Consider the following 21,051-nt stretch of genomic DNA (forward strand, 5'->3'; position numbering starts at 1 on the left):
ACGCACGCTATTCAGGAAGCCTACAAAGGATTAGTGGTGAATTATTATGGTGAAATATCAAGTAATTTCAGTGGTGGATATTAGTCAGTTACTTCGAGTGAGAAGGTTAGCGGAGGGATAAAAGGGGAAGAAAGATTTGCATTTATATGTCACTTGTTACCCCTGATGGATGTTGAAGCGCTTTTCTGGCGAGTATGAAGCATGCCACTCTGGAACCCATAAAGGATTACTGTTGAAAATTAGTATAGTAAAAGAAGTAATTTGAGTAGTGGATATGTTATTCAGTTATTTGGGTAGTATATTAGTATAGTTTAATATGGAATTTGGGAAGTGAGCATGTTAGTCAATTTCAATTGAAAAGGATAGTGGAGGGATAAAAGTGAAGGATTTTTTTTAGGTCTTAGCAGTAGGAGGAGGCATTTGGGTGAGTAAGAGTTTTGGATGGGAGGACTCAGAGGGAAGGGTTTAGAAAGGTTTGTTTTAGGGGATCGGTATAGTAAAAGAGGTGTCATGATGCAAGTCGGAGAGAGTCTAGAAAGGGTTATTTTGGCGATGATCGTAGTGGTATGGGGTTTGGGATAAATGAGTGGATGTAGAGGATATATTGATATATTGATAGATGTATAGGATGAGAGATAGGGTAGTTGTGAGAGAGTGAGTTTCTGTTGCAGTACCCCCTACTTTTTGCATGATACCTGATGCACTTTTCCTAGGTGTGCCCTGGGTCCCTGCCACTCAGGTACCCAGGGCCTGTGTTCCTTCCCTAACTATACTAAAGCCTAAACCCAATTGGCATCTCTGGCCACATATCAGCCCCTAGTAAATGGTACCCAGGGCATTGTGACCAGAGAATACCCCTAAGGGCTGCAGCACTTATTGTGCCACTCTTAGGGGCCCTGTACCTTGACACCAACACACTGCCTTTGCAGGCTGTGTGTCTAGGTGCAGAACTAAACTGAGTTGACATGGCACACATCCCTGGATGCCATGCCCACAACCCCACGGCCCTGGCATACATCAGCCATCCCTCTAGCTGGGTCCATATGCCAGTGGTGTGGGCACAGGTCCATGCGCCCTCTGCCCCTACAGTACCCAGGGCCATTCCTGGGCACTAAGTACTGTGATACCATTGAGTATATGGTGCAGGGACTTTGTCATTATGAACTCCACAGCATCATAATGGCAACACTGACAAGCTTGATATCAAACTTCTCAGCACATTAAACCCACACTGATGCCCGTCTGGCATTTAACATAAAATGCACTACAGAGGTTATCTTAGAGATGCCCTCTGAAACCTAACCTACAATACACGTCTGGGCTGAGGGGTTGCAGAGGCTGCCACACAGCAGACATGTTGCTAGACCCCTGGGTGGAGAGCCCCCCACTCTCCTGGGCCTGCAACAATGCACATCCTGGGCGAGGTGCTAGGTCTCCTCCCCCCCCCAGGATGGGCAGGGGGAAGCTTCAAAGGCACGCCACCTCTGTGAGCTTCTCCAGACCATTTGCTGTACCCAGCAACTGGCCCCCACCAGTCCTGACCCCACGCTGGCGGGAAGATTGGCAGGAAAAACTACGCCAGGAAGGGTGTGTGCCAGCCTGTGCCAACCCCACCCCTCAGGTGGGGGAGACTAGGTGAAGCACGACCCCGGGCTCCGGCCTTTTTGAAGATAGGGGGTCCTGCCCAATCACAGCTAGGCTCCTGCCCCCCTCCCACAGGAGAGAAGGCTAGGGGGTGTACCCACCCCAGGACATGGACCTATTGGTCCCTGTCCTTGCACTTCCTGTATGTCCCTAAATTCAGTATTTAGGGGCTCCCTGAACCTTCCTTCCTTGCATCCGGATACCAAAACAAGAAAGAACAAGACCTGCCGTGCAGCTGCTAAGAAGAGGAAGACACCAACTGATTTGGCCCCAGCCCTACCGGTCTGTCGACCCTCGAACCTGCTCCTGCTAAACCCCAGCGTCTCCAGTGGTCAGCAACCTCAAAAACCCTGGAGGACCTGACTGCCTTGTGACTCGGACTACCTGGGTCTCCCCCGAGAAGTGGTACTGCTCAAAGCAAGTAACAAGCCCTGGCATCAGCCCGGAACCGCGAACCCTGCACACTCTGCACCCGCCAAGCCTGGCCTGTGATGGAGTGAACCAAGACCCTGAGGACATCCTCCGGCGATTCTGATTCAAGTGCCCAAGGACCCTCCTCGACGACCCAGACTACGTCTGCAGCCTCAGGACAAAGGACCTCTCAGACTGCGACCAGCAGGGGGTAAGATTTCCCAACCTCAAGACACCCCTGCACCCGGCGCCCCACGGCTCCCTGTGCCCAACTCCTGGACGCCTACCTATCCTCCAAGATCCCAACTTGCCTCTCGAAGTGTTGTTCGCTCCTGAAGATCCACCGTCCCCGAGCCTGCAGCCTTTGTTCCCTTTTCAAGAGCCTCATTGGATAACATTGAGCGCCCTGTGCCCAGCTGCCTGAGTGCCCCTGGCAGTGCAACCTGTACCCTATTCTACTTCCCATCTGCCCTGAGCAAGTGACCAGGAGCCCAGCTCCCACAGCCGCATGGCCTGCTAGCCAGCAGCCACCAACCAAAGGCCCCCTGCCTCTCATTGGATAACATTGGGCCCAACTACCTCTGCACCCGGCCGCCCCTGTGCAGCTGTGGGTGTACTAACTGTACCTACCTCACCCTGGGGGGCCTCTGAGGCTATGCCCAGAACCTTAACTTCACCAGCCGAGTACTCACATGAAAACCGATGACTCACTTTCCTGCCATAGGATAACATTGACTGGTTTGAATCTTATAAGTGTGAAGTTTTGAAACTTTAAAATATTCATCTAAAATCAGCCGAATAACGAATTTCGAATTACTCACCTGTGATCAGGAGAGAAGCCAGTACTGTACCTTGTAGCCCACCACTGAACCGCAAAAGTAATCACAACCGTGTTTGCTAGTAATCTAAATTTCTGCCATAGGAAACCATTAACTGCTTTTCTGTGAAAATTCTTCAAAGTGTGAAGTTTTGAAATGTTAAAATATTCACCTAAAATCAGCCGAATATCGAACTCCGAAGGACTCTCCTGTAATCAGGAGAGAAGCCAGTGCTGTATCTTTTAGCCCAGTACTGAACCGCAAAAGTAATCACAACCCCGTGGTTACTAGTAATCTAAATTTCGTCCTTAGGAAACCATTGACTGTTATTTGAAATTTCTTCTAAGTGCCTCCTTTTGAAAATTACAAATATTCCTTAATCGTACCTACTACTGAAAGGTAATTGCTTACCTGTTTTAAGTAGAGACTCCAGTGATGGACTTGGGAGCCTAGTCCTGGATTACAAAAGTAACCAGAACGTACTTTAACTGCAGCTTGATTATCCTCCCATTGGATAACATTGCCAGATTTTCATTGAAAGTTTCCAAGTAAGAACTTTTGAAATAGCTTTATATTTCTTAAAAATCATAGCAATAGCCATGTCGTTTTTGCTGAACTGTTTCCAGCTTAGACCCCAAGACTGAATGTATGATCCAGCCTTGGGACTACAAAAGTAATCGATAAAGTAACTAGCTGCATTTATGTGGAAAACCCATTGAGCTCAATGTTAAATTGTGTTTAGAATTGTGTTGTCTACTGCAACCATTGTACTTATTGTGTTTACAAAGTTTATTGCTTCTTTGCAAAGTAATTATGAGAGTACTCCTATCAAAGTAAATTTTTATACCTGTTGATTCTGAAAATAGAACTATCTTTTGATATAAAAACAATTGGCCCAGAGTTCAGTCCTTGTGTGTGAAACCTTTTGCTGACTGTGTGTACAACAAATGCTTTACACTGTCCTCTGGTACTGCCTTACTGCTCAACCAAGCTACCACTTTAGAGAGTAATGTTACACTTGGCTTTAACCTCTGTTATACCTCTGGGGTTTGTGGACTCTATACACACTGTACCTTATTCTGGTCCAGTATATATAGAGCCACTTTCTCACAATTGTGCATTGGGAGGAGGAGTAGTAGAAGTTTGAGATGAGTCCGATGGTTGGGCTAGAAGGTATATTGAGCGCAGTATATGCTGAGAAATAGGGTAGTGCATTGGAAATGCAAAATTAGAAGAAAGTGATAAATATATAGATCCATAATTACATTGAAAGTATATAGATACATAAAGGAGGTAAGTATATGTAGATTAAAGATATCTATAGAGGCACAGGATGAGAAATAGGGTAGTGCATTGGATATGCTTTTTTAGGAGAAAAGTAAGACACACAGATCCAAGTACATGGAAGGTACATAGATGCAAAAATGAAGTATGTATATGTAGACCAAAGATTTGTATTTATTTATTTTTCTTTTAACCTAATTATTTTACATGTTTATACGAAGTAATACACAGAGATAGGTACATACCTATAGTGAAAAAATGCTTGTATACAGAGGGATATGCTGTAAATTTCTGTTTGTTTATGGTGCTTATGTGGGCAAGAGCCAAATCTTGAGTAGTTTTCTGAAAGGTGGTTGTCGGTGGACCTGATGTTGGGGGGGGGTGAAGAATTCCATAGTTTGGCTGCTTGAACAGAGAAGGATGTGCCAACCATGTTTTTTTCTTGTATGGTGGGATTTCGAGGCGAGATGCTCCTTTAGAGCGGAGGTTCCTTTGTTGAATGGGTTTGGTGATTTTATTCCTAATGAAGAGTGGTCCCATCCCATGTATTGCTTTGTAGCTGATACAAAGCAGCTTGAACGTGGATCTTCTGGCAAACGGTAACCAATGCAGGGCTTTCAAGGCAGGGGAGATGTGGTCTCGCGGTTTGATATGCAAGAGTAGTCTGGCAGCCAAGTTCTGAATCCGTTGTAGTCTTTTCATGGTTGTTAAGGTGATCCGTGGTAGAGGCTATTGGCGTAATAGAGTTTGGACAGAACAAGGGAGATAGTAGCTAGGACATTGTGTGGAAATCACAAATAAGGGAAAATTTGTTGCAGCGTTTTTATAGTAGCAAAGCATGATCTTGCTAGTTTGTCCACTTGGGTATTCGGCAGCTTGGAGTCCATGGTCATTCCGAGGTTTCTTACTTCCTTTGATACTTTAGGCAGTGATCCCAGATCATCAGGCGATGCGGCTAGCGGGTTGTAATGTGTTGCAGCGTAAATCTTTCTGGATTCACTATTCTGTGCATTATTCCGCGGTCTAGTGGTTGGGTCCGGAATCAGTCTTTTCTCTCTTTTTTTTCTTTTTTTTTCTTCGTAGCCCAGGTGGGCGTCCACGTCCCACCTTTTGGTGTCCTTCCCGTGACGTCTGCACGCTTCCTGCGGAAGCTCCCACCTTTGGGCGCCATCTTCAGATTCTTTTTTCCGCCGTTGGGTCTGGATCGATGCCGAGTGGCTCCAGAGTTTTGGAGGGAAAGAAGACAAGACAGTCGATTTTGCACGAAATGACTAAGACGACGAGGGATGACACCATCTAGCCGGGACGACTAAGTAGGAGAACTTCGAAAACTTCAACGTCCAACCGAGAATGCACACACAGGGGTCCCCTGAGCGCACGAAATGGACAACACATCTTTTAAATTCTGCCGTAACTGCCACCACAAATACGCGAAGAAGGATCCGCACCCAGTTTGCAACCTCTGCCTAACGGTCGACCACGAGAGCAAGGACTGCAACACCTGCTCAGCCTTCACACCGAAGACTCTCCGGGTTAGAGAACGGCAGAGAAGAGCCAATTATAACATGCAAGGCAAGGGACAGACACCATCCCTTCGAGACCTGGGGCTCTGGAGCGACGAGGAGGACAACGTCGCCGGAGATGGTGATGACTACATGGTCGTAGAGACAGATAAGAACTTCTAAAGAGGTAGAAGAGTCGACGACCCCATAACCCCCGACAGAGCCTCGAAAGTCTGAGGCAGACTCTAGAAAAAGAGTCGAAGTCCTCAAAGGGATCACTGGCGCCAAAAATCTCGACGGCCACAGCTGCATTCAAGGACAAAAAGCCCAGCGGATCCTTCGAAAAGGACTCACAGGCGGGGAAGACCGGCGAAGCTCATTCCCGAAAAGGAACATGCAACTTCGGAAGAGGGATCCGAAGGTAACTTCTGCGCCGACAAAGGACCCAAGGCCCATCTCGACGTCAACATCGGAGTATACGACGAAGATAGCAGCCGACCCATTCGACGCCGAACGGGCTGCCGAAATGGAGAGAAAGAAAAGACGGCTCGAGGCCAAAATGGATAACATCCTGTAAAGGAAAAAGGAGTTTGACGAAAGGATGAAGAGGTACAACATCCCATTGAAGCCAAGCACGGTGATCGTCAACATGGAAGAGGAGGAGGACTTAGAGGCCGAAGAGCCGCCGAAAAGTCCCGAAATCCAAGACCACCCGCAGAAAGAAGCCTTCTACTACGAAGACAAGGGTGAAGACTATAAGCGGACAACCCTCGGATCAACATCCTCGGGGACACAGGACCTGGAGTGGCAGGACCTCGACACCGAGAGCCCGGAAGAGGCCATGGGCACGTACCCTTCGAGGCCTTCGCCGCCAGACGACATTAGGGTCTACAATATGGTCGTCAAGAACGCGGCAACAGCTTTTGAAGTAAAGCTGGATGAGGAGAAACCAAAGGCAGACTTCCTCCTGGAGACCCTGCTACCCACGCAGACTAGGGGCCAGTACCTCCCCATGCTGGAGTGTCATGGCACAGGGGAAAGAGGCATTCAAGGAACCAGCAACATGCAGGTCCGTAACACCTAGGACGGAGAAAAAATATAAACACTCGACCAAGGACCCTCCATACATCAGAGGATGTGTTACTGCAGACTCCATTATTGCGGCAACCGCCAGGAAGAGGGCGAATGTGCCAACGACATCGGGACCACCTCCAGACAAGGGAAGCAGGAGGATGGACCTAACTAGGAGAAAGATAGAAAGAAATGCTGCAATGCACTGGCGCATGACTAACTCAAACGCCCTGCTAAACAGGCACAAGTACCAAATTATGGACGAGGTTGTACCCCTGATAAAGCACCTCCCAGACGAGTATCAGCAAAGAGCTTCACACCTTGTGGAAGAGGGGAAAAATGTGGCAAATGCTTGCCTCAAAACAACCTTGGACGGAGCAGACACGTCCAGCAGGATGATTATGTTGGGAGTCACCGAGAGAAGGCAGGCTTGGCTCAGGATCTCTGGGTTCAAACCAGAGGTACAGCACAACATTCTAAGCAACCCGTTCAATGGAGAGACATTGTTTGGGGCGCCGGTGGATGAAAAGCTCACCCAGCTGAAGAAAGAAAGAAAGAAAACAAAACTGGAAGGTCCATGGGGGCCTTTAAATTCAGAGGAACAAAGAGGGGTACCCCGTCACGAAGACCGAATGGAAAGGGGGGGGTAACAAGCCAGGAACGTCACACCAGACATTCCAGCAGTCACAACATGGCGACACCCAAACGCAGCAAGGTCACCAGAAACAAACCTGGCACCAACAAAGGGGCCAGTCCTTTCTCGGGAGAGGAAACGGACGTGGACAAAACAGGAGAGGGGGCCAACAGGTCACCTCTAAGTGACTCTGTTATGAAACACGTGCCCACCCACGCAAATCCTCCCCGGTTGGAGCACAAAAGGAGCAACACAGGGTTACACGGACCAAACATCTGCGAACATGTAACACCTGTAGGAGGCAGGCTTAGTCATTTCTTCCAGGAGTGGAAGAAGATAACCACAGACAAATGGGTACTGAACATCATACAGTACTGATACTGCATAGAACTGGAGAGGATACCACCAAACAGGAAGCCGAAAAAGAGGGTGCAGTCAGGAAAGGAGCTAGAGCTACTTCAAAAGGAAGCGGAGGACCTCCAAAAAAAGGCCATCGAGCCAGCACCATACCGAGTAAGGAACAAGGGAGTATACTCAACATACTTCCTCGGGCCAAAGGTGGACGAAACACTGATACCCATCCTAGACCTAAGGTTCCTGAACAAGTTCGTAAAAACACAAAGGTTCAAGATGACGTCCCTACAAGAGGTCATTCCTCAAATAAGGGACGGAGACTTCATGGCCACCATAGACCTCAAAGATGCCTACCTGCACATCCCAATGAACAGGCAGCACAAGCACCTACTGAGGCTTACCATCAACAAAGATCTCTACCAATTCACAGCCCTAGCATTCGGACTAAAATCCGCACCAAGGGTCTTCACCAAGTGCCTTGCAGCAGTGGCAGCGCACCGAAGGAGGGAAGGGATCCATGTATACCCTTACCTGGACGACTGACTAATAAAGGCAAGGTCGCACAGGACATGCAAGGAGCACGCAGAGCGCGTGACGAGTACACTGGTGGACCTGGGTTTCTCCATTCACTGGGGGAAATCCTCTACGGAACCAGAGCAAGTAAAAATCTTCCTAGGAGCACAGATCAACACCATACAGAGCAAGGTGTTTCCCAGCGACAAATGGACACGGGCACTGCTGAAAGACGCGCCTCTACCAGAAAGGGTGAGCTCCGACAGTGAGGACAGCGAGCAAGGTTATGGGCATGATGGCCTCCTGCATACATTTGGTACCAAATGTACGCCTCCACATGAGACCATTCCAAGAATGGCTGCAAGAACAATGGTCACAAGCTATAGGAAGTTGGGAAGATCTAGTGGCTGTAACGCACGCAGTGCAGGAGGAGGTGTTGTGGTGGAACAAGAAGAACATAACAGAAGCGAAGCATCTAGCACCACCTACCCCAACAGTGACCATCACTACAGACTCATCCCAGAAGGGATGGGGAGCACACATGAGCAAGATCAGGGTGAGGGGTCTGTGGACTCCAGCGGATGTGGTGAAACACTTCAACTACCTGGAACTAAAGACCGTGTTCCTCGCCCTGAAAGCCTTCCAGACAAAACTGTACAGCCAGAGAGTGTTGCTCCAAATGGACAACACAAAAACGATGTTCTACATCAACAAACAGGGAGGAACACAATCAACTCCGCTATCTAACCTAGCACAGGAGATATGGAGATGGCCATCCCACTAAAAATAGACCTGCTAGCCATACACCTACCAGGGAAAGACAATGTGGAAGCGGACTGGCTCAGCAGACAGACATCAGCATCCCATGAGTGGGAGCTCAATTCAGGCTATTCAGAAGGTGGGGAACACCGACAATAGACCTATTTGCAACACGCCTGAATGCAAAATGCCAAAGCTTCGCATCCAGGCAACCATGGGAAGGATCCCTGGGGAATGCCCTATGGATAAGCTGGTCAAAAACATTTTCTTACTACTCTTTTCCCCCCGATACCATTGATACACAGAGTACTCAACCAGTGCAGAACCAGCAACATGAGGTGGCACCACAGTGGGCCAGGCAGACCTGGTACTCACAGATAATGGAAATGGCACAAGGTGCTCCTCACAAATTTGGCATAAGGAAAGACTTACTCCCCATGCAAAACTGGGAGGTACTGCACCCAGAGCTAGAGAGCCTCAGCCTAGTAGCATGGCTCCTGAAGACAAAAAGTTTGCGCACCGAAGGTTGCCTGAGAGCACCCTGTGGGTACTACGAGAGGCAAGGAGACCTAGCACACGAAGGTGCTATGTGGCGAAATGGAAGAGGTTCACACAATGGTGCAGCAAAAAGAAGCTACACAATAAGATGACCAGAGAGTCAACGGTGCTAAGGTATCTGACGCACTTGCTGAAGGCAAAGCTAAGTTCATCCTCGCTGAGAGTACACCTGGCAGCTATTGTAGCCTACACAAGTGGAGAAACGGGGAAGAGTTTCTTTACATCACAGATAGTAAAGAGATTCCTGGAAGGGGCAAAGAGGATCGCACCTCCAAAGAGGATGCCGCCACCGGCATGGAAACTTAATTTAATCCTAACAGAACTCTTGAAAGCGCCCTTTGAACCAATTCATAAGGCCTCTCTACAAATGCTAACCATGAAAACAGCCTTCTTAGTGGCAATCACATCGTTGCGCAGGGTGAGCGAACTACATGCGCTAACGCTACAAGAACCTTACATCCAGATTCACAATGATAGGGTGGTGATGAAAACTGACCCACACTTCATGCCTAAGGTGGTGTCAAGGTTCCACATTAACCAGTCGGTTCAAATACTGAGTTTCTTTCAGAAACCGGCCACAAGCGCAGAGAAGGCACTACATAGAAAGAACATAGAAAGAACGAAGGAGCACAGAAAGACTAAGCAATGCTTTGTGTCCTTCGCGAGCAGTTTTCTTGGTAGACCAGTAACAAGGGGAACCATCGCGCGATGATCGCACAAACTATACAGCTCTGCCACAAACAAGTAGACCAAGAACTAGCAGAGGGGGCACAGGCCCACTCTACTTGGGGGGGAAAAAAGGAGCAACGATAGCCTTCCTGGCTAACGCACCCATTCAAGACATATGCCTGGAGGCAACATGGGCTTCATTGCACACGTTCACTAAGCACTACTGCGTGGATATACAAATGAACAAAGAAGCACAAGTAGGACAGAAGGCGCTTCAACAGATATTCAACAATCAACGCTCATCTCCCACCCAGCCGCCACAAACATAACAAACCGGTACAAAGTCTATGCACAGCATAGTGAATCAAGAAAGATTCACGCTGCAAAACGAATAGTTTCTTACCTGTTGGTGTAGTTTTGCAGCTTGAAGATCTTTCTGGATTCACTAGCGAACCCACCCACCTCTGCCAGAAAGATGAGGTTGGAGAAGTAGGTGGTAGTACAAGGACAATACTGAAATCGACACCTTGAAGGACAAAGCGGGTAAATAACTTACTTGAACATTGCCAAGGATTCGCAAACACAAAACAAACGAAAAAAAGAATCCGAAGATGGCGCCCAAGGTGCCGACGTCACGGGAAGGACACCAAAAGATGGGAAGTAAACGCCCACCTGGGCTACGAAAAAAAAGAGAAGACTACGATTCCGGACCCAACCACTAGACCGCGGAATAATGCACAGCATAGTGAATCCAGAAAGATCTTCAAGCTGCAAAACTACACCGACAGGTAAACTATTTGTTTCCAATCGCCACACGTGAGTATTTCAGTTTTTGAAGCATTCAATTTGAGATTGCTTCAGGTCATACACTGATCCGCGGCTCAGACAGCTGAAAATTGGTGATTTTGCAATGTCTTTGGGGCATTCCAGTTGAAGGAGTATTTGCGTGTCATCTGCATAGTTATAGCACGTAAGGTGAAATTTCTTGATCAGTACTGGTAATGACTTCATGTAGATGTTGAAAAGCATGGGCGAGATGATAGAACCTTGAGGAAGCCCTGCTTTTGTGGAGTACAGTTTGGACAAGAAAGGTGGGGTATGGATGACATTAGTTCTGTTTCGAAGGTAGGATGCGATCCAGTCTAAAGCAGTTTCTTCTATGCCGGCAATACAGACTCCTGGCACAAGACATACGAGGAGCATCTACCATTCAGGTATATCCACTATTTGGGCACTTTTACCTAGAGTCTTGAGAAACTACCATACACACTCAGATTATTAGCAGTCCAGGTAGACTAGGAATTCTTCTGCGTTTCAGACAATTTGGTATTCTACCCCGCGGCCCTTTCAAACATCATCACTTGGGCGTCCATTCTCAACAATTGCGCAAGTGGTTCAAGGACGAAGAGCAGGGGCGAAAGCGAACAACCCTGTCTATCAATCGAGAGGGGCTCTGGCACTGCCTCTCACCTCATCCATCCCCCCTCCCGCTCAAAAGACTTGAGCCGATAAGGCTCAAAATTCAAAACTGTTTCACTAACTCTAGTTTCTAAAGCTTTTGCATTGTTTTTGTGTGATATATCATACTTTCTAACAGATAACTGCTGAAGTGGTACTATTCTATTATGAGACTGTAATATATTGGTCTTTCAGGTTGACCTCGAAGTGACATTGCCAGGGGAAGGTAAGGATCAAACGTTCAAGGTAACCATTCAGTGGGTTTCGGTGGTCAGCCTGCAGATGCTTTTGGAAGCCCTGTCTGGGCACCTCAGCGAGGTCCCAGAAGACTCTGTGCAGGCGCTTGATGTAATTACAAGACATCTCCCTTCAATGAGGTAGGCGGACACTGTTCTATACCCTTCTTCCCACTTCTGTTCTGTTTAATTCTAGAACCCAGAGCAGCATAAACATTTGAATTGTGCATTTCTATAGGTATACACCAGTGGGGCGTTCGTTCTTCTCACCTCCCGAAGGTTACTACCACCCACTCGGAGGAGGCCGGGAGGTGTGGTTCGGCTTCCATCAGTCTGTTCGTCCTGCAATGTGGAACATGATGCTTAACATCGATGGTAGGTTCATGTATTTAAAAAAAAAAAAAAAAAAAAAATCTTCATTCTGTCATGAACATTTAAAACAATGCAAGTCTTGTATATCCTAGTTTAGGTGGATTACATTGTTAGATCAGAATCATTAAAACCCAATCACTTTGTAAGGTGGGGTGGGGGTCGTAAGGGGGAATCATAAGCAGTGTGCACTTTTTTTCTGGCCTCATAGCACCTGCCAGTTAATTTCTTCCATCCCTTTCTGCTCCCATCATGCCCCTTTGATGCATTTTCTCCACCTATTCACACACTTCGCGATGTTCATGGTTATGCAGAAAAATATGCTTTATGTTCTTTTCTGCTTACAAACTGAGTTTACTTATTTGAAAGACTTTAAGAAATAGCCAATGCAGCTGCTTGTAGAATCTTAAATTACAAACCACAAGAAAATAAATTGCATTTGAAATTAGTTTTTTCTATGACTGTCCATGACCTCTGTTTATCAACTTGTTTCAATCAAAAGGCCAGTGAAAGTCCCCCCTTTGGACTACTCGCCAGAGTGGTTGGATGTCGAAAGAGCGCTTCTGGAGGGCATGCCTCCCATCTCGATCCTTTCAATGAAAGCGAACCAGATCCCATGTTCTAAACCCATATTTGTCAACACCAAAATAGCCCTACTCAGAGTAGACAAACTGTTAGACTCAACGATAAGAAAATCTAGGTGGGAAGCGATCTGGAAACTCCTCAATCACCTACAAAGGTAAACCACTATTTAACCCAATCTGGATCAAGAAGGGAATCTTCTTCCCTCACCAACTCTATGACAATGGCTACCCTCTACGAAAATCCAATCGAACTTCGGGATTGATAGTTCCGACTTCTACATATTCCTCAACGTTAAAACTGCCATTACAAAAGTGGGACTGACACCCAAACACCCAGCTCTTCCCTCACTCCTCTCCTCCTTAAATAAAATAGGCCACCAGGTCTCAAGGTTATACAAATTATTGAGCCCGCAATCATCAACATTGAATACCAAAACAATGCAGTTCTGGTCATCAGTCGCCTCCTTCTCCATCTCAGAGCTGGAGTGGTCCACGGCGTGGAGATCTTGCACAAGCCATAAAATAAGCCCTACATTATCACAAGCCAAGTTCTGGCTCATGCATAAAGTCTTCTGGACGCCGGCTCGCCTATATGCACATAAACTCAGCCCATACGCATTCTGCTGGAACTGCAAGCGTGCAGAAGGTGATCTAGAACATCTCATACTCCAATGCGACTGTGTCTCACTGTTTTGGGACAGGGTATTTGACTTCGTCCACAAAGTATTTAATATCTCACCAGCCAAAGAACTCTCCTATATTATATTCGGATTTACTAAAGCGACCCAACTCCCAGAAATAGACAGGGCACTTCTTGACCTCCTCTTTACGGCAGCTGTGAAAGTCGTTCTAAACAATTGGAAAGACACAAAAAAGGCAAGCTTTGCCTGCTGGCTAAACTGGGTGATTAACCTCAGAGGAGCTGATAATATCACTTTACAAAACACACCGGGGCGAACTTCAGAGGAAACTTTGGAACTCACTAGATATCTACTTCAAAACCCACAAACCACCGTGAATCCTCATGCTCCATACTTCTTCCTACAGCTCTTGGGGGGCCACTTATATTCTCGCACAGCTTAAATAACCAGTCACTCGTAACCGGAACTGCTAAGCCGCATCGTGGTGGACATCTAACATCCAACTTCTTACATCAAGTTTCTTACCTCTCACATCTCATCTCTAACCTTTATCCTCTCTTTCCATTTTCTCCTTCTTCCTCTTATCTATTCCGTTCCTTTCCTTTCCATCTCCAATTCACCACCACCATGGGTCATAATGCTTTTTTTATGCTGAATATGTAATTACAAGTATCGATCGTATGTACATTGCAATTTATGATTTATATGATATATAACCCTGAAACGTCGAATAAAAACTTTTGAAATAAAAAAAAATTAAAAAAGGCCAGTGAAAGTGATATTTTGGCTACCGTGATTTCAAGCAAAACAAGCATTTGCAATGCAACAGGCGTCACATTTACGCATGTTAGAGCTATTGGCATTGCAAATGGCAATGCCTTTTTATATAGGTTATTTATGTTTTGGTTTTTGAAAGGTAACTAAAATGCATTGTTATTTGCAATGTCAATAGCTCAAACTTGCGTAAATACGGGACCTATTGCATTGCCATTTGTAAATGACCATGCCATTTATCTGTTTTCAAAACCAACACAAAAATAACAGGTTTGTCATTTACAATGCCAATAGCTCTAACCTTTGCAAATGCGAGACCTATTGCAATGTAAATGCTTGTTATACTTTTCAATACAGTCTGGGCAAAGATTTCACCTAATTTGTACCAGTTTAATAACCAAATACAGAAATAAGCAACTGAAAGAGGACTAGATAACTTTTGCAAACACATTTCACCACTATTTAGTAACTTTTGACCCTTTGAGTTAAAAAACAAATTGTTTTGTTAAACGCGGCAGACTATGCAGCAGATGATGAATTAGGTGCCAAATGTGGCAAATCCATAATTATGAGAAAAGGCTATGGTCACAGAATAACATAATTACAGTGGCCTTGCTTGTAAGTATTGTTTTTACCTAGGTTAATAGTACTGACTTCATCTTAAGGATACAAAACTGTCAGCCCTTCATGTTTTGAACGTGATCTGCATGCACACTAGTATGTCATGTCACAAGTGAAAGCTTTACTCGCAGATCTGTCTTGCCAGGGGTAACATTCAGTGTGGTGTATGCTATATTCCGTTATTAGAAGGTATGACGCCACTTCTGCTACACTTATGGTTTTAGTGAATTGATGGCTCTTAAGTTCGGTGGTGGCCTGACCCTAGCTATGAAAGGAAAAGGCAGCTTTATGGTCCCCTTGCCAGCTGTGACTATTAGCTAATAACGTTTTTTTTTTATTTTCTTTGTTTGATTAGATTTTACCTGTTGTCTTGAAATTGTACTTCTGTAATTCACTGCACTGCTAGCCAACTCTTATTTTTTGTAACCAATTGAAAGTGAAGTGAGAACACAATCATACACGGGTAAACTAATGAAGTATTTACAAGCTAAATATTACAGTGCCTCTTTCAGATAAAGTTAAGTGCACCAATGCACTATGGCATGCCCATAGCTGAAAAGAAATATAAATAGTACATTTCATGCAACAATTGGTGCTTAATTTGAGACCGTGGTTGCAGGTGGGTCCCACCAGCACTCATTTTTGGGACTGTTATTAGATATTTCTCTTCATCAGACTTTGAACAAGAGAGAGAGAGAGAAACAATAGGGGAAAAGAAAGAGGAAAAGTCAGACGGAAAAACAGTGACAAAGCACCGATGGAAAGAACCTGAAAGAGTGGAATTAAGGGGCAGGGAGTGTGTGGTGGTGTTAGTCATGAAGTGGAATCAAGACTACACAGTACTGGTATTCAGCATCCCTGACTGACCTGTGATAGCGCAGGTCACATGCTTCTGAGAAAAAAATCTGGACCCTAGCACTTACTGTTTTACAAATTAAGTATTGTGGCCACCGCGTTCTTATCTATTCTTATTTGTACATAATGGGTAGTATTTTGCATTAGACCTGTTGCATTTCATGAAGATCCTGGTTGTAGGGCTTGTGTCGTCAGAATTCTTTAAAGAGTTTTTTTTTTTAAACATCTCGGGAGCAGGGCGTAATCTAAAAAAAGAATGTTGGATAATTTTAGGAATTGCCCCTCAGTTGGCTTCTGCTCTCGGTATCTTGGTCCCTCTGCCGTGTGGGCTTACTCACCCAGCCCAAGCTTTGCCTAATTTGTCCCCACGCCGACATGGATTCGACACGCTTTTAGAAAGCATTCCTGGGCTCCCGGCTGGGAGGGCTCGTTCTGAGCAGCCAGACACCGCCTTGAGCCTCTCTGCCAGACTTATCGACCCAGGGAAACCCGTGGTGCCTGCCCCAGCCCCCTCACCCCTCCCCCAGTGTCATCTTGTTTGTGCTCCTTACAAAGTGGGGTTTAAACACTCTCTTTGACTGTTTGTCCACAGGGTTTACACCTCCCTCCACCGACACTCCCTCACACTCCGTAATGTTTCTCTGAGATATGCACATGCTGTTTGTGAAGCCGGCACCATCCCTGGCTGACCAAGTCTGGGGAGGTTTGAGGACACTGTGGGTAGGGAGTGGGAGGAGGGGAGCAGGAGGACGGGTCTTTATTCAGCCATTGTCGGCAGCCTTTTAAATCATTTATTTAACTGTACCCCCCCCTCCCTTCCCCCAGACTCGGAACAATGCGCACTCCTTACCACCCTGCCCCCCCCCCCACACACACACACACTTACAATAACCCCTTCCCCCACCATAAGCAAAAGAAAATAAGCGGTGGGGGTACCTTTATTTGGCCGAGGGTATTGAGATAGCATAAACGGTGACGCTGGCCAATGGAAAAGAGGGGCGGTGCTGAAAGCCCGCTGGTGAAAGCTCCTCAATCTCATTAAATCTCACCAGCGAGACTGCGCATGCTCAGCCTACGCAGGCTCGTCCTAAAAAAGCAGCGTCAAAATGTATGGTCTTTGGACCAACATGTGTGCGCTGATTAAAAAGATGTATATCACAGATAATCCTCAATTAAGTTTCCTTATACCGCTTGTGAGTTGTTTTACATGGTTCTTCTATATCGTATATGTGACTTCTAGTTGCCTCTGCAGTTGTATGGATATTCGAAGTTCTTTGTGGACTGATCATACTCCGTTTAGTATGAGTGGTTTTATGTTGTGGATTAATTTTCCCTGTCCTTGCTTTTTGAAGGGGAGAAGCCATTGTGATCTGCCTGCAACCTGAGTGAGTTTCTTGAGGGTTGTCTGTGGGGTTTATTGCAGTGTGTGGGGGCAGGGGTTTGAGGGGAGTGGCCTTTTGACCCTCCGCTTAGCACATACCAGTTGTCAGTCCGTCTGCTTAGAGTTTTAGTATTCTTGTATATGACCATCTTTTCCTAGGTTTTATATGAGAATTTGGGCGAGGCTATTTTGGGTGAATTTTGGCTGATTGTATTGCTGAATGGTTAATGTGGCTCTAGGCTGATGGATTGGTAATCTGTCATTTTAGAGCAAGGGTTTTGATTTGTGTAGGCCGGTCAAATTTGTGAGGCTCTAATTGTAATTTGGTCTGGGTAACTATCCTCTTAATCTATTTTGCCATATGTTCCCAGGTCCCTCGTCTCCCTGTGCTCCTGTCGCTCATGTTCTATATGGACTCCATTTGTAGAGTATGTGGATTTCCTGAACTGCTCTTAAGTTTCCATAGCACAACAGTTGCTACTTACTTGGGCTCTTGTTGTGTGCCTCATTCTCATGAGCAGGACCACATCTGAGATAGTGGGTTTAGTAGTATGCAAAGAGCCCTGTCACTCCCCAATACCAGGACAGTCTAGGCTAGAGTATCATCTCCTTGACTCTAGGCTGGCAGTGTGGCTGCGACAGTGACTCTGCAGTTCTGTAGGACGGAGCAGGGGCTGTGCAGGTGATACATGGTACAGAGCGCTGCTAATTTTACTACATAACTTCTGAGGGAAAACAGATGACACTAGTGACTGACTGCCAGGCTCGAATGTTTGGGCCTCAAATATACATTCAAAACCTTACCCTGCGCCCAGGCACCTCCCTTGTGACTGGTTTCCAAGCTATTGTTTCACTGAACATATGTCCTAGTCCATGAGTTGTCATAAGAAGTGACAACCACCCAGAGGTCGTTTTCCGGAAGAGTCATTGACTCCAGTGGACTCTATCCTTTTGATTTGGTTGACAATCACTCATGGGCTTTAAGTTGGTATTGGTAAGTGTAGCTGCCTTCAAGCACAAGAAGCAAATTGGCTTCTAAAAAATGACCCACATGCATGTACTGTCCTGGTGCCCTACTCAAAGTGTTTTGAAGGTCTCGGACTAGCGTTGCACTCCGCAGCAGTGCTCGCGCAGCCGAGAATGAATGTCTCTTAGTAGGGGGTTTGAACCCGCCCCTCTTCTCCATTGGCTGGCTTCCTAAACGGAGGCCAGCCATTGGAGGAGAGGGGCGTCACTCGGTTCAAGCCTCGTCTTCTCCAGATTCGGGGGCGTGTCTTTTCTCTTCTTTCTTTTCGTTCTCTCCTCTTCCCATTGGCTGGGGTTTTACCTTCCAGCCAATGGGAAGAGGAGAGAAAGAAAACCACGCCCGAATCCCAAAATGACGGTGCTTTCTCAGAGGCTTTTCTTCCTCGCCTCGGAGAAACATGGTCATGCTGCTTAGTTTCCCGCCCGCCTCTCAGCCAGTTCGAATATTTAGAGTTGTTTTTATTTTATTTTTAGGTCGAGCCTATGACATTCCGAAGGAATGTAAATAGGGGAGAATTCAAGTGGCCAAAAAAGTTCTCAAACTATCGGAGAATTTCAGGCGGATATCCAACAGTTCACGTGAAGACAAGCACACAAGCACGCGCATTTCCCCACAGGTTTCCCCATTGCATCACCACATCAAAGCCAGCCATCTGTTGCTTCCTCAGCGTGGTGCCGCCAGCAGCTTCACTTCAGGCATCCACTCCCCCGCCCCCTACTTCACACTTCTCACGGCCGCCCGTTTTCCCCCTCCCTCCTGTTTATGCTTCCCCCATCCCTTTACTACTGTGCCATCTGCAGGCAGTTTTCGCCGTCTGATCAGCACTCTCTACTGAGTGCCGGGCCCTGGCATTGCTTTCACTCCGTCGAGGCCTGCGTACCTCAGACAGCCCTGGCCAGTTTGACAATGTCCTTACACCCCGATCACTTCAATAAGTAGAACCTTATTATGTGCGATGCCCACATATCACCCGATACTGTTGAGCATTTTTTGAACCTGGAGTTTTTCGCCACATTAAAACTCCTTGCGGCGCTTCATTCTCTGGTATGTTTTGCTTTCCCATCGAAAAGTTAGGGCTCACACAATAACCGACAGCACACCCTATCTGCGCACCTTTTTTAGATTATTTACATACCGCTGGACACTGCTGAGCTTTTTGCCGTGCCGCATATTAGTTCACCGGACACTGCTGAACTATTCGCAGTGCTATGTTCTCCATGATCCCCGTGCTGTGCCCTGGGACTGTGCATCTACCCCTGCAGAGAGCAAAGCTTGAGCTGCCGGTCACAGCTCCACGGGGCGGGGGCTCAGTGGTGCATCCCGGCGTCCAGCACAGGACGTCCTCTGGGCCTCCCCTTCCAGCAGGCAGTGTGTCTAACAACCCCAATAACTCATACATGCACACACAGGCACGCTCGTGTTTTTTCTCTGTCAATATTTTAACAGCTGTGACTTTTACACACTTTCCCATGAGGCCCTGATCGCAGTAGGCACAACTGCGCATCATTCTTTGGGTTCGACAAAGAGGCCAAGGACTGGATGAGCCGGTAGTGTGAATGCCTTTATTACAGTGACTGGCAATGTAAGACACTTGACCACTTTTAAGTTCAACTCCAGAGCTCGCTCTCTATGTGCGTGCCCCCATGCACAGTGCGAACTGATGCAGGCACCCTGCGGCCTCCGCTGACTTGAATTACTTTCAGGATTCCTTGCCGTTTATTATTGCTTTCCCCCCTCCTGCTTCGCGTTTAGAGCCACCCCCACCCTCTGAGCACAAACACAGCGTTTCCCTCCCCGCACCCCCTTCCTTTCTGTGTGCATCAAGTGAGGCAGCAAAAGGCCTGGGTACCTGGTCCGCCACGGATAACTTTAACACTGCTCAGCCGCTCTCTGGGATGACCTTCGTTTGCACCAAGTCACTACACCATTCTGGTGCTCAGGAGGTTGTGTGCCTCTGTGCTGCTGCAGAGCACAGAACTGCTGTAGCAGGGTGGTCAACTGAGGAGTCTGGGAAGCCGGAGTCTGGCTGCATTTTTACATGTGCAGCCATGAAATCTGCCGGACCAAATGGGGCATTCTACCCACATAGGTGTGGTTCTCTTAACTAGAGGGCAGGTGAGGCACTTTGAGAGGCTGACACTCGAGTCAAAAATGAATCTGCATCACCCAAACTGTCCATGGGGCTGGCCGTTGGTAATCTAGATGGGAAGCAAATTCCGCAATGGTGAAAACGTCTTGTACCCGTTGTTGCCGTTGACAGCCACACAGTCAGCAAGCATTGGAATGTTGAGGGGCCGTTTCGGTGGGCGCAGCAGCAGGAAATAGTTTGCTGCCAGACAGTGCTAATCAACAATACAGGCCCTGAAAACAATAGAAGGCACCTCGTCCATGAGAGTCAGAGTTTGCAGCCTGCCTGTTGTGTTATTTTGTTTTGTGGTGCTCCAATATCCTCGTGGCCTGCTGAGCTGGCCTGGTTTCAGCTTTGTCAATGAATGCCCGTGAAAACAACCACCACTAGGAGTTGCCCACACCGAGAGCTCATTATTGCATATAGCAGGCCAAGGCTTGGTGGCTACGTGCTCTTGTGAGCCCTAAGGGTTCATCCGGAAGTTTCATCATAATCTTATGCCGCCTGATGGAGATGGGCTCGTGCTGGAACGCAAGACAGCTTCGGAGCCTCTTTTGTCTGCTGCACCATTACTGATACTCTGCCGCTCTTTGCTGTGCTCCAGTGAAAGTAATGCAATCTTCACTTTCACCCTTTTGCTGCTCAACCATGCCTATTGCAGTTCCTTTTCTCTTGCTCAAGCTGCTTTACTCCAGTTTTGCCTTTGCTTAATTGCTCCTTCACACACCTTCCTGTCCTAAATTCTGCTTACTCTTTCTTA

At 46.9% G+C, this 21,051-nt stretch overlaps 1 protein-coding gene across 4 annotated transcripts in view; it reads left to right on the plus strand.

Moving 5' to 3' along the window:
* The window catches only part of AGO4 (argonaute RISC component 4), a 601,932-nt gene that overhangs the window by 151,421 nt on the left and 429,460 nt on the right, over positions 1-21,051 (plus strand). For all 4 annotated transcript variants that reach the window (XM_078681164.1, XM_078681162.1, XM_078681161.1 and 1 more), the window contains exons 4-5: positions 11,871-12,052; positions 12,150-12,286. In XM_078681164.1, coding sequence (XP_078537290.1) covers positions 11,871-12,052; positions 12,150-12,286 — 319 coding nt within the window. The remainder of the gene's footprint in view (positions 1-11,870; positions 12,053-12,149; positions 12,287-21,051) is intronic.

This window comes from Lissotriton helveticus, chromosome 3_1, assembly GCF_964261635.1.
Source record: "Lissotriton helveticus chromosome 3_1, aLisHel1.1, whole genome shotgun sequence".
Lineage (NCBI taxonomy): Eukaryota > Metazoa > Chordata > Amphibia > Caudata > Salamandridae > Lissotriton > Lissotriton helveticus.